Source organism: Rutidosis leptorrhynchoides, chromosome 10 (genome assembly GCF_046630445.1).
Source record: "Rutidosis leptorrhynchoides isolate AG116_Rl617_1_P2 chromosome 10, CSIRO_AGI_Rlap_v1, whole genome shotgun sequence".
In the NCBI taxonomy this organism is placed as follows: Eukaryota; Viridiplantae; Streptophyta; class Magnoliopsida; order Asterales; family Asteraceae; genus Rutidosis; species Rutidosis leptorrhynchoides.
The window spans coordinates 323,339,993-323,353,395 of NC_092342.1; the positions used below are offsets into that span (position 1 = coordinate 323,339,993).

A 13,403-nucleotide genomic window follows, 5' to 3' on the forward strand; every position below is an offset into this window, starting at 1 on the left:
TGGTGTTCCTATCTCGATCATTTCTGATCGCGATAGTCGATTTGTTTCTAGATTTTGGAAAACTTTACAATCTGCTCTTGGAACTCAACTCGACATGAGTACAGCTTATCATCCGCAAACCGATGGTCAAAGTGAACGAACCATTCAAACTATGGAGGATATGCTACGTGCTTGTGCAATCGATTTCGGCAAAGGATGGGATAGACATCTACCTTTGGTTGAATTTTCTTATAATAACAGTTATCACTCCAGCATTAAGGCTGCACCTTTTGAAGCTTTATATGGACGGAAGTGTAGATCCCCTTTGTGTTGGGATGAACTTGAGGACAGACATTTAACTGGTCCTGAAATTATTCACGAAACTACCGAAAAGATCGTTCAAATCAAGCAACGTTTAGAAACTGCCCGTAGCCGACAGAAAAGCTATGCCAATAAGAAACGAAAAGACATCGAATACCAAGTTGGAGATAAAGTCATGTTGAAAGTATCCCCTTGGAAAGGTGTTGTCCGCTTCGGTAAGCGAAGTAAACTCAGTCCACGATATGTTGGACCATTCACAATCACTGAAAGAGTCGGTCCCGTGGCATACCGATTAGAACTGCCAACCGAACTTAGTCAAGTACATGATGTGTTTCATGTCTCAAATCTTAAACGGTGTCTTGCCGATGACACACTCGTTATTCCTCTGGATGATGTCCGCATTGATGAGCAAATGCACTTCGTTGAAGAACCTATAGAAATCATGGAAGGAGAGGTCAAACAAACGCGTAAAAGCAATATACCTATCGTTAAAGTCCGGTGGAATTCGCGTAGAGGCCCCGAATATACCTGGGAACGCAAAGACCATATGAAACGGAAATATCCCCATCTCTTCTCAACTGCTGATGCAAACGAGAAAACTACCTAAAAACTTCGGGACGAAGTTTTCAATAACGGGGAGGTACTATAACGACCCTCATTTTTCCATTCTATATTTTTCCAATATTAAATGCCCAAACAATATAATCAAAACTTAATGATTAAACTTTAATCAACAATTGTTAAGTATTAAGAGTTAGAAAACATATTAATTAACTTTGTGCAATAATTGACAAGTTAATAAAAGATGAAAATAATAAACTGTTAGTCGACACTCACTGCTAATTAAAATTTATGCATTTATGTAATATTATAACTGATAACCTATAAGTAATAAATAAAAATTGACATTTATATAAATAATAAAACAATTGAGAACTAAATATATACAAGTCATGAATTAGTAAAAAGAAAATAATACTTATCATGTAGTAAATGTAAAAAATAATAATAGTAATAATAGTAATAATAATGAGACTAAAGAATCTTAAACAATTACATCCTTATGTTGACTAAAAATTAAAATAATATATATATAAACTAGTACCACCTATTGTTGACTAAAAATTATAAAATAAAATAAAATCATTAATTAGAACATCCTTATGTTGACTAACACTCTAATACTTGCACTATATAAACTCCTAGTTTCTCATTCACAAATCACACCAAAATCCTCTCTCAAAAACAATCTCTCCCTCTCCCTCTCTTGTGGTATTCGGATCTTCAAGCTTGTTCTTCGTGTTCTTCAAGAATCTTCAAGGAGTTCTTCAAGATTTTTAAGGCTTTGATCTTCCATCTTCATCGTGTTCATCTTTTCTTTGTTAATTATCTTGAATCTTCAAAGGTATAACATAAACCCTAAACTATTTACATAAACTTTAATCTTTGTTAATTCATATTCATATTATAAACTTGTTATTCATAAGTATATACATAAACACTCCTAGATTTATATATACATATATACATGTAAAAAAAATATTTTTATGTATATATACGAATTATATATACATATACATATTAAAACCTTAAACCCTAATACTACTTATACTAGTACTTAACATGTATACACTATTACTATTACTAGCACCTATAACCTACTACTTATATTGTAGCACAAAAATATTTTGGGATATGTATTAGAGATGTATAGATCTTCGAACTTTCTTGACGAATGGTTTCTACGAGATTCTAGGCAGAGGGTTTGGATTTCCGATTTAAAGGGTCCTATGGCTCAAGCCCCTAGATCTAAATTAGCCATTCGAAGGGAAAGGGGTGATTGGAAGCTTATCTAATACGGCAAGTATCCTAAAATGAAAAACACTCATAAAAGTAGAAACTCTATAATCATAGAAACTTAGTAAAATAAGAAACTTTCTAAAAATGGAAACATTATAAAAATAGTAACTTACTAGGAATAGAAACTTAGTAAAACAAACTATACTTAAACACATACTTAAACTTAAACATGGGCAAAACACTTAACTACTCTTAAATGTCAATAGGTTGACTTTCCTGCTCACTCGTTCAACTCTTTATTCCGAGTAATAACTCTCTCTCTACTTACTAAGGTGATTTTTATAGCCCCACTTTACTTGAGCTCAATTTACTTTTTATACTAATTGGGGTGAGACACATGCTGCTTTTACTATTTACAATTTAGACACAAGTACCAACTAAAACTATGCTATACCCGGCTATGTCCGACTAAGTCCCTACAGTGATATTTTTAGGTGCTGCGGCATGCTTAGTTATTGGGGGTAGGCCTATCGGGAGTAACGTCCCCGATACATTTGATGTTATCTTTGTATTGCTTGATAATGAAATTAAACCGACAAGTAGAACTAACTTGTCATGGGGCAAACTTGAACGTTTAGTCTAAATATCACGCACTGGCATAACTTTTTGATCCTGCGGGAGATCAACCTTACAAATTAAATCTTGTGGTCTAAAACAAACGGTCAAACTTATTTGTTAAACCTATGAACTTCACTCAACCTTTTGGTTGACACTTTAGCATGTTTTGTCTCATGTGCTGTTTGATTCAAGCTCTTATACTTACTGCTTATGTGATGCTACTTGGACATAGGATCAAGAGATATCGCATTTATTACTTCTGCATGTGAACATTTCCATTATTGTTATTCCTATCATTGTAACTACGTTTCATTTTCCGCTGCGTGCTCAATAAAGTTTGTTTTATCATTTAGTATTGTTCTCGTATATTATAATATGTTGGTTGATTTGATATTAAGTCACATTTCACCCAGGCCCTAACTGGGGGTGTGACAACCGTATGTAACGTTGCCAACCCATGCAGTGAGATCCTACATGGCAAAAAAGCAATGCCTCCTCACCAAAGTATTGAGACGTTGGTTGATAAAAATTGGAAGTGTGCGTTGCTATGCAACAGAAGAAGAAACACCCGTTAGTTTTTTTATTAATTTTTTATTATTTTAAAAATATTATTTTTATTCTCTTTTAATACTTAACTCAATTATATTTTAACACATCATTACAATACTCCTAATTTACACCAAAAACTCACACCACTACTACACATAAAAAACTCACACATTCTAATCATCAAAAAAGGTATAAAAAGCAACTCACACCTCATGTCACTACAAATAGTCTAATAGTACCTTGGCAATAGATTGGCATGCACATTGACTGATGATTGGGAGTCCTCTTATATATATATATATATTATTAGGAGCCTTAGGGAGAAGTATAGAGAAAAACAAAAGAACCTAGAGATGGTTTTCTTATACTTGGAAAAGGCCTACGATTGCGTTCCACGAAATTTGATTTGGAAGACCCTTAATGGTAGAAGTATCCCGAGTAGATATATCTGTGTTATTAGGGACATGTATGAAGGGGCTAAATCCTGTGTTCGAACGCCTGTGGGAAATACTGAAGTTTTCCCAATAGAAGTGGGCCTGCATCAGGGGTCGGCCCTTAGCCCTTTTCTTTTCGCTTTGATCCTTGACGAGCTTTCTCGAGGGATACAAGAGTGCATCCCTTGGTGCTTGATTTTTGCCGATGATATCGTGCTTGTTTCAGAATCCAAGGAGGAGCTTAATAGAAGATTAGAGCAATGGAGGGTGGCCTTAGAAAGTAATGGCCTACAAATTAGTAGACAAAAGACGGAATATCTTAGATGTGATTTCGATAGGAACGACGATGCTCAAGAGGATGGAGTGAACATCTGCATTGGAGACCAGATCTTGCATCCACAAACTTCGTTCAGATACCTAGGCTCGGTGCTCCACAAATCGGGGAGGATTGACGAAGACGTTTCGCACCGTATTAAGGTAGGGTGGCTGAAGTGGAGGTCAGCGACTGGGGTCTTATGCGACAAGAAGATCCCCCTTAAGCTGAAAGGGAAATTCTTCAAGGTGGCAATTAGACCGGCCATGTTATATGGTTCAGAGTGTTGGCCTATGACGAAGGCGCAAGAGAGAAGGATGGAGGTCGCAGAGATGAGAATGCTTAGGTGGACTTGCGGTAAAACCATGTTGGATATGATTCCAAATAGTGTTTTCAGGGAGAACCTAGAAGTTAGAAGCATCTCTGATAAGCTAAGAGAAGGACGGCTTCGCTGGTTTGGGCATGTGAGGAGGCGACCTCTTACTGCCCCTGTTAGGAGAGTCGAGGCACTTACGGTTGACGGTGTAAGGAGAAGGGGTAGACCCACTCGTAGGTGGGAGGATAGAATAAAGATGGACTTGAAGGAGCTTTTATTGTCCGAGGACATGACTTCTGATAGGATTACGTGGAGGACTAGAATTAAAATAGACGAGTAGGTTTTTGGTGTTTGTGTTTGTTTTTGGTTATGTTTGTTTTTTTTTGTTTGCTTGCGTTGGTTCGGCTGTTGGCATGAGTGCTTTTTTTTTTTTTTTTTGGTTTGGTAAGTTTGTGTAGGTTTTTAGATTTGTGTTTGACTTGAGTTGTTTTTCGTTGGTTTGTCAATGAGTTTTTTTCCCCCTTTTTTTTTTTTTTTTTTTTTAATGTTGTATGTGTATGTTGTTTGTTCTTTCTATGACTTGCTTTGTTCCGTTGGTTTGTTTGTTTTGGATTTAGGTATCTGTGTTTTGTTTGTATGTATGCATGTTTGTTTAGGTATGTTTTGTTTTTATGTATGTATGTGTGTGTTGGTTTGTTAGTTTGTATGTATGTATGTTCGTAGGTATGTCCCTTGTTGGTTTGTTTTGTATGTTTAGGTACGATTTTATGTATGTATTTTTGTATGTATGTTTATTCGTAGGTATGTCCCTGGTTGGTTTGTTTTTATGTATGTATGCTTTTTGTATGTATGTCATGTATGTATATCATGTTTGTATATCATGTTTGTTTGGTTGCTTGTTTGTTTGTGGGTTTTTCATGTTCTTTGACTTTTTAGCTATCCTTTGCCTTGCGCTCCGCACTACACTCTAAGGTACGTTTTTATTTCCATTTTATTTATCTTTTTATTTATTATTTTTATCATTTTTTTTTTATGCATCAGGCTCTATTAAGTGAGTTATCAGCAAGCGCCAATATATTGGCGACTTGACTTCTCTCTAGAGCCTAGATTGAATACCAGGCATTATTTAAAACCCATGAAAATTTGATCCTACCATTTTCAGGGCGTATTTTTTTTTTTTTTATCTATTGGCCGGAGGTCCTCTTCAAAGCAATCTCTCTATTCGTCGAACATTGAGAGGGATGACTTTCTCTACTCTTGGAGTGTTTCACTCGGGGTGGAGAAATAACTTCTCTTTATTCTAGGGTAGAGGAAGGATTGTTTACGTTCCACCTCCCCATACCCCACAAAATGGGATTGGGTGTGTTGTTGTTGTTGAAATTTGCCATTTATTAAATACCGAGTAATAAATAATTTAAAGATAAACATAATACATCGTCTCCTTTTGCAGCGGTGACCTCTCCGGCGATAGCAGTTCTAGTGCCATTTTTTAAACAATTTTGTATGTAACCATCATCAGTTTTGAAAGAATCGTCATTACAAACAACCTACCGAATCCTACATGGGAGGGCAAGGGATGCATATGACGTAAAAAATTACATATCAATAAAAAAATGTTTGAACACAATTAGCGTGAGACAGAGGGACTAACAAATTTCATTTTAGCATAGAAGGATCGTGACATTTCTGCTATAATTTTATGCACTCGGCCCTCAATGTTTGAACTTATGCTTTTTAGTAGCTTCCCTGATTACATGTATAATTTTATTTATTTATTATTATTATTTTTATTTTTTTGCGAAATAACGAGAACATTATATAAAACGGAAAACGTTTTCAAAAAGAAAACGAATTCTACAAGAGGTACAACAGAGGATCCCGATGAGGCCGCGGCTACCAAAAGAACTATCAATACCGATACCGAGTCTCACCTAACCAAAAACGAAACAATAACTTAAAACTAAAAGAAACCAAGTACACAGATTGCTAATACAAAAAATAAAACAAGACAAGAAACCGATAAACAGTAGGCACATAAGGGCACATTACTTCACATGTTTTAACAAATGAAAGGTCAATAAAAGTTATGAAGTATGAAATCTGAAGAAAGAAATACAAATCATCATAACAATTGAGATGATCATTCAGATTTAGACTTCAATCATTCAGATTTGGACTTCAATTCAAGTGTTATGTGTACATAGCCAAAAAAGAAAGAAATAAAAAATGGAACACTAGCTTCATAAAAAAATCTGCAGAATTCAACAATATAAGGTTTGGCCAATTGGCTATATTTAGCTCAAAGAATACAATATACAACCACCAAAAATAATATGAAGCCCATTACCACAACATGATAAAATGTTTGCCAACATCAATCAATCATTCATTCATTCTCTACTATTTTTATATATATGTACCAAAGCGATCAAGACCAACAAACTCATCGTAGCTTTGAGTCGCTTCCCTTGCTCCGGAATGATGACAAAGAGAAGAAAGATCGAGGAGCTGTTCAGTTCAACACAACAGCATAACTTTTACTGTACTCACTTTTTATTATTGCCCGAAAAAAGTGTCAAGTAAGAACTTTTGTTGGACATAAGATAAGTATGATAAATGTCAGTTTTGCCCTTATTTTTTAGGTAAGTTTGACTGGATTGATTTAAAATGCCAGTGACTGAGAGTAATAACTGAGGGCAAATTGGGGAAGTTTAATGATATTTAATAGTTAATTTTGCAACTGGACAATTATTTTGGGACAAATATAAATATTAAGGTGGACACTTATTTTGAGACGAGGGAGTAAATAGTGTATATATTTGGTACTCTATTGAACAAAGATAATCATAAAAATCGTACCTTTAATGGAGCTTCCGGAAAGATGATCTTCCCTTAGTCTGAAATTTGCTGGAGGTGTTGGGATTGAGCTCTGTAATGTTTGAACTGTAACACGAAATTGCAAACACAGATTAAGAACCTTGCAGCATCAAAACATCATGTGTGCAACACAATATTACAACATAACATATCTGACAATAAACAGATGACGTGGCTTCGTACAATAGAAAGTCTAAGACGGGTCATAATACACAAAAAAGAACTTTTTATAGTTTGATTAATACAATAACAAAAATGGTAAAGTTAATTACATGGTCAAATTGAAAAGTTTTAGAGTAGTTGTGGTTACCTTGATCTGCACTAGAAAACTCAGTTTCGTTGAAGCTACTTTCATGTGAATACCCCATTCTCGACTTTCGTAGTTCATCAGACGACCGATTCGAAACGTCTCGCCCATCTTCGGTATCATCATCTCCTTCAGAAGTAGTAGCAGATATCCAATCAGCCATATTATCAGTACCCCGATTTTTCCTTCCGAATTTTAAAAATCGCTTAATTCCACTTGTCATATCTTTACGCGATTGAAGACCCGAAGAAGAAGAGTTGACCAGAATATTCTTTTGTGTACTTCCCCATTTCTTTCTCATACGCGCAACATCCGTATCAGTCGAATTAAAATTCCACGATTCTGTAGAACCTTCGTTATCGTGAGCGTAAGAAAACGGAATATGAATGTGTGAGTTCCACAACATTGGGCTTTCGCCGGGTGATTCTTGCATCGGTAATGGTAATTCCGTGGTCAAAGTCAAACTAGGATCCATTTGACCATTTCCCGAGTTGGTCAAACTCTCGTTTTTCGACTCGATCTCGTCCACCACATCATCACCTTCAACTTCCGTATCGAATTCGTCTTCCTTGTCATCCGGCTCATATTCTTCTTCGTTTTTCGTGTTTTTTGTGACCACCGAGGCCTTCATTTTCGCAATACTGTTTCCACCTAAACTATTATTCCTTCTATGAAAGGACTTGGGTTCAATAATAACACCTTCCGAGGTCTCGGGTACATGTGACGGGTTCTTCTTAAAAGACTGAGACCGTCCTGATTTCTCATCCTTGACAGGTGGCGTCTCCTCATTGGTGCTTCTGCTTCGTGTATGCGTTCGCAACTGAGAACGACCAGCGCCTTTGCTGGCTAGAGAATACGGTTTCGTATTTTCTTTTCTTAAGTCCGAGAAATTCGGAACCGACAGCGCAAGTGGATTTTCCGTTTGTACCCTTCGTTTCCCCGTTGCTACCTTCGCACCAGATCTCGTACCTGATATCATCGGTGTACGAGGTGTCGATATAGATGAACTTTTAATCGGTAACGTTTTTTTACCTTGAACATTTTTGTTCATATTCACAAGTTTAGTCTCTGTAAATTCCAATAACTCTTCATCGTCTTCATGCTGCCCAAAATCCAACGGCTGCTCTCGCTTGATAGCAGATTGAGCGTTGAACGATCTCAACTTTTCAGCACGTCGACGAGCGGTAGATACAGAATCACGTTTTGCATTTATTTCCGCATTACTACGCTCAAGGCTATCATGCATCGCTTTCAACTTAGCTTCTTTTTCAGCTTTATCAGATCCCCATTGTTTCCTTAATCTTTCTTCTCGTTTTCTCGTGTAACTATCGTAGAATTTTCCTCGTGAATCGTCTGAAAATCCAACCTCGGAAAAACTTCGTTGAAGTGCATCTCGATGATCCTGACCGTCGATTCGAACCGGAGATTGAAATTCTGTTTTTGGTTCAGGAGTTGTTTGATCTTCAGAAGGCTTAGTTCGACGTGCGTTATTAGGTTGTTCTACCGGAGCTCTAAGTTTATGCTCGGCGAAAAGCTTTTCTAGTTCATTTGCTTTCAATTTAAGTTCGTCATTAAGTTCTTGATTCCCTTTTAATTGCCGTGACCTCTGTGTTTCGTCTTCTTCCAACGGCATTGACCCGGACCCCACCGGAACAAATTTACCAGACGGCGGTGTATTCTCGAACCCATCAGTGTATCTACTTTCATCTCTTGGAACATTCTTTTGAACATTCTTTTTTTGGATCCCCGATTCGACAAACGGTTTCTCGATTTGTGCGTAAGTTTTCTTGTTCACTTCCTCAGTTTCCGTAGAATATTTGGCCCTGGTTTGGGAGCGTAATGAACCAATCTCGAGCCCTCTATTCAGTGAAGCAGCAACAGCTTCCTGAATTTTTGATCCCGAACCACCTTTGTTAGTATTTTTCGGTGGGGCCGCCTTTATAACCGTAGGTTTAAACTCCAGATCAGATGGTCTCTCATCTACTCCGCGGTGCAAAGTTTCAACATTTGGAGGCCTGAATATGTCTCGATTGCCGCCATGAAACGACTTCATTTGAGTCGACGGTATTAAGCGCAGATCCGATGAATCGTCCTCGGATTTGGTTAACGATGACCAAGACTGCGTCTTCTCTAATGTAGAATTAGAACCAATGGATTCTTCACGTGTAACAGAGCTTGTCTCGATCCTCGCAATCGGTGGTACGTCATCTTCACCTTTATGAGAACTACTACTGCTACCTAACCGATCTTCTGAATTCGTTTGACTTTTCTTGACCTCAGTTGGTGTTTCGGTTAAATCGGGCTTTGGGGTGTCGGTTCCCTTCTCACCACTCAAGTCAATGCTCATATCACTAGCACCACTCCATCTTCTAAGAACGGTTGCGTTTGTATGTGAGACATCGGACGATAGCCGACGAAGATCGGGCTTAGCAATGCCTGGCGGTTTGCCGCTGCTCCCAGCGGCAGACCCCACCTCCTTCTGCTTGTTTTCGAAAAGATTAATACGATCTTGCACACTCAGCCGCCTAGAAGACGGTTGTGTAGCTGTCTGAGCCAACGTTTCATCAATTCCACCGCTACCAACCTCTTCTTTCTTAACTTTTTGGTTATCAGACACCGTTTCATCTTTCAATGTACTGCTAGGTTGAGATGAGAAGTTAATAGATGAAGATGACTTGCGTAAAAGTTTAGTAGATTGGTCGGTTGCAGCTGATAAAGACTGGTGGTTGGTGGTGATGGTTGGCGGTGTGTCGTCATCGATAGACATGTCTGAGCTGTATGAGCCCCGCACGGCTTGATCTACATAAGTAGACTTTGATAAGTGATCAAACAATTCGGGACGTTTTTCGTTGAGTGATATGTATTTGCAGCAAGCTTCACTGCACAAAATTATAGAAAACCATAAATTAAAATATTCAAACTAAAGTACTGATACAAAATAAGACATAATAATATTAATATAAATAAATAAATAAATAAAAAAAAGTTACCACTTACTTAAGACGAGTGGCACCAAACCTATCGGCAAATAAATGAAGGTCTGCAACAGTATCACGGTTGAAACCAGCAGAAGCAGCACGAGCACAAGCAGCATTTAAGTCGTGCTTCACTGCATTCAGCCTTAAATCAATTGCCCTCATAAGTTCCTTCCTGTACATAATCGAAAAAAACGTTACAATTTAAAGGTGTTAATTCCGACTCATTTAATGGAAAGGGTGAATGTAGTTTACTTTGTTGCATCAGCTCCGACTGTGCTTGATCTACTATCACCTGCATTATAGTACACAGCAAATTAGCCTGAACTACTAGCGGCATCACGTTTAAGTCTTTCAAATCCTATTAATACAGGTGCCAATTCCGACCCATTTACTTAACAGGTTGATCCGGATTGTGTCATATTTCAAACAAGTCAAATTGGAAAAAGTATAAAAGAAGCTAGGTAAATAACATCTCTCATAATTTCTTTTTCATTATTACGCATTCCATAATTATTTCAATGATTAATGATATACGGTAATTGATACTACTGACTGTCATTCTATCAACACGTTATCAATATGGAAATATATTTTTATCATTTTTAGTTTCATATTTTTTATAAACTACGTATAGGTATTCCTGTTCACAAATTGAGTAAAAAAACAAATGCGCTGCATCACATACCTGAGTTACTCGAAAGTTGGTCCGATGATCCCTGAAATCATCTTAAAGTCAATGTGAAACTTTTATGAATATTATCACCAAAATACGAATGATTACATACGAGGCAGAAATGCATATAACGTACCTGTGAATATATCCTTCGGGCTGCTTCTAACTGAGACAACTCGGCATCAAACGTATTCACGAGTTCTATAATTTCCGGCGTACTGACAAAACGCACAAACCTGGTTGCAGAAGCAATTAATTATAATAACAGACATATATAGTTATTTACGATTAAGTAACTACAAAATTTTATAATATAGCTACCTCTCTAGTGTTCCCTTTGTGAACCACGAGTCCACATTTTTACGTTTATCAACTTCAAGCTTGATTGATTGAACCGATAATGCAACTTGTTCTTCTACAACCTTTAAATGAGTCATAAATGGCTTCACTAAACCCGATGCAAGCTTCTCGCTATTTCCATTAATGGAAACAAACAATTCACATCTATGCAAAAAACAAACAAAGTATCAAACCAAAATCATTATACCATATTACACAAAAATATCATCCAATTAATTTAATTTAATCACGCAAGTTTAATATATGGCAAAAATCATCGATTTCTTGCTTACCTCAATAAATTCATTTCATTATGAATCCTTTTCCTATATGTACATAAATTAAAATTAAAAATTAAATACAAATAAAAGAAAAAGAAGGTACCTTGAATGTCTAGGTGAGAGCTGAAATGTTGCATAATCAAGAGGTGTATCTAATTCCATATTTCACAAATTCACTTAAAAGATCCCTAACAAGCCCAAAATCACAATGTTAATCATTTATATCTAATAAAAACAATACAAAATATAGAACTAATTCATAATTAGTTCACCATTATGTGAATTATAGATCCTACTGAGCTAATCAACCTAAATTCAAATAATTTGACCTAATTCAAACTAATTAAAAGGCAATACAGTTGAAATGCAGCACTCCACCAGATCTGAAATACAATTTTACCAAAATAAATTATGCAAAGTGAAATTAAAGTTAATCTCATATATATACAGCCTATAGATACAAATAAAAACCTAATATTTCAAATTATAAATCAAAAACCCAAAAACGTACCTTGGTAACAGTAATGTAAAGATCTTTGATTTGCCCTACCGATCCTTAATTCAAGTTAACAAATAAACACACATTGCGGTTAGACTATGTGAATTCAAAGAAAAAGGATAATTATTTTTTTTCAGTTTTTATATAGTAATAAAAAAAAATAAAGTGAAAACCCTACAAAGGTTATGTATAGCTAGCTGTCTTTATGTAGATGGGTTTTGCTTTACTTATCATCTCTAATAAACTCCATTATCTTTCATGTTCCCCCTCTTCAAAATCTATAAAAGAAATGTATACATATACGTACTGTATGTATATGTATGTGTTTGTGTGGTGTTTAGAACTAAACAGGTACTGCTATATGAATGTGAAGTTTGAAGTGTAAAATTTCAAGCAAGTAATCTGTTTCTATTTTAATTCGTTGTTAGTTTGAATTCACCAACAATCGATTTTTTTTTTTTCACCAACAATCGATCGATATAATTATATCCGGTGTAGTTTTTAATTGAAGATTTTGACTTTAAGTAAGAAAAGACAAGATAACTTTTTTTTATCAATTTTAATTTTTAACTTTAAATTTAAATAAACATAAAAAAATAATATATGAATTAATAAATCAATCAATATTAAGATTATATTATATTAATTCTTGGCAATCTTGCCATTGTGGAAGGATTGCAAAAAAAAAAAAAAAAAAAAAATCTATTGAAGATGATAATTTCGTTGATTGTTGTAGGAACGATTAAACAGTATTAATCGATCAAATCTTCATTATCGAGTGCGAAATAACTCGATATTAAGTTTTATATCAAAAACTACTTAATTCCTTATGATCTAATCAACCAACTAGACTTTATGATGTAATAGATAGATAAAACAAAGTGCTAGACCTACAATGAATCAAATACACAGCTAGAGTTGAGTTTAGGTTCGTAACTTTAACAACAAACCCGAAATACACACTATATAACCCGTACGAATGCATTCTGCATCCGTATGTATACACAGAAAGTAAGTATTTAAACACTAATTGCATACAATCGATCGTAAACTTAATATTAACGTAATAAACCGAACAACCAATTGTCCACGTACTTACATTGTGCACATAAACACGAA

The 13,403-nt window shown here is 35.7% G+C and overlaps 2 protein-coding genes across 3 annotated transcripts; one reads left to right on the forward strand and one right to left on the reverse strand.

Moving 5' to 3' along the window:
* The first annotated feature begins 3,620 nt into the window (after positions 1-3,620).
* Positions 3,621-5,419, forward strand: LOC139871295 (uncharacterized). Its single transcript, XM_071859023.1, has 5 exons — positions 3,621-3,696; positions 3,928-4,211; positions 4,317-4,529; positions 4,789-4,827; positions 5,372-5,419. The coding sequence occupies exons 1-5, from the start codon at positions 3,621-3,623 to the stop codon at positions 5,417-5,419; spliced, it is 660 nt and encodes a 219-aa protein (XP_071715124.1).
* Positions 5,420-6,546: 1,127 nt separating this feature from the next.
* Positions 6,547-12,609, reverse strand: LOC139873632 (uncharacterized). Of its 2 annotated transcripts, XM_071861570.1 has the most exons (11): positions 12,463-12,609; positions 12,297-12,340; positions 11,889-11,973; positions 11,487-11,669; positions 11,302-11,401; positions 11,178-11,208; positions 10,745-10,784; positions 10,512-10,664; positions 7,518-10,393; positions 7,190-7,273; positions 6,547-6,838 (listed from the first exon to the last, which is right to left on the reverse strand). In XM_071861570.1, exons 3-11 carry the CDS (start codon positions 11,945-11,947, stop codon positions 6,774-6,776), a joined length of 3,591 nt encoding a protein of 1,196 aa, XP_071717671.1. In that variant the 5' UTR covers positions 11,948-11,973; positions 12,297-12,340; positions 12,463-12,609; the 3' UTR covers positions 6,547-6,773. The 2 variants fall into 2 exon arrangements, with proteins under 2 accessions (XP_071717671.1, XP_071717672.1); XM_071861571.1 differs by lacking the exons at positions 11,302-11,401; positions 11,487-11,669; positions 11,889-11,973; positions 12,297-12,340; positions 12,463-12,609 and having other exon boundaries at positions 7,518-10,388; positions 11,178-11,211.
* Between the last annotated feature and the right edge of the window lie 794 nt (positions 12,610-13,403).

Bases quoted from the DNA above. Each gene is read 5' to 3' on its own strand.
- LOC139871295 (XM_071859023.1), top strand. From the start codon at position 3,621: ATGGTTTTCTTATACTTGGAAAAGGCCTACGATTGCGTTCCACGAAAT. The intron at 3,697-3,927 runs GTATCCCGAGTA...TGCTTGTTTCAG, and splicing joins GAAGACCCTTAATGGTAGAA to AATCCAAGGAGGAGCTTAAT. The intron at 4,828-5,371 runs GTTTGTCAATGA...TTTATGCATCAG, and splicing joins ACTTGAGTTGTTTTTCGTTG to GCTCTATTAAGTGAGTTATC.
- LOC139873632 (XM_071861570.1), bottom strand. From the start codon at position 11,947: ATGGAATTAGATACACCTCTTGATTATGCAACATTTCAGCTCTCACCT. The intron at 10,785-11,177 runs GTATGTGATGCA...ACTATAATGCAG, and splicing joins CCAACTTTCGAGTAACTCAG to GTGATAGTAGATCAAGCACA. The intron at 6,839-7,189 runs GTACGATTTTTA...TGAACTGAACAG, and splicing joins TTCCGGAAGCTCCATTAAAG to CTCCTCGATCTTTCTTCTCT.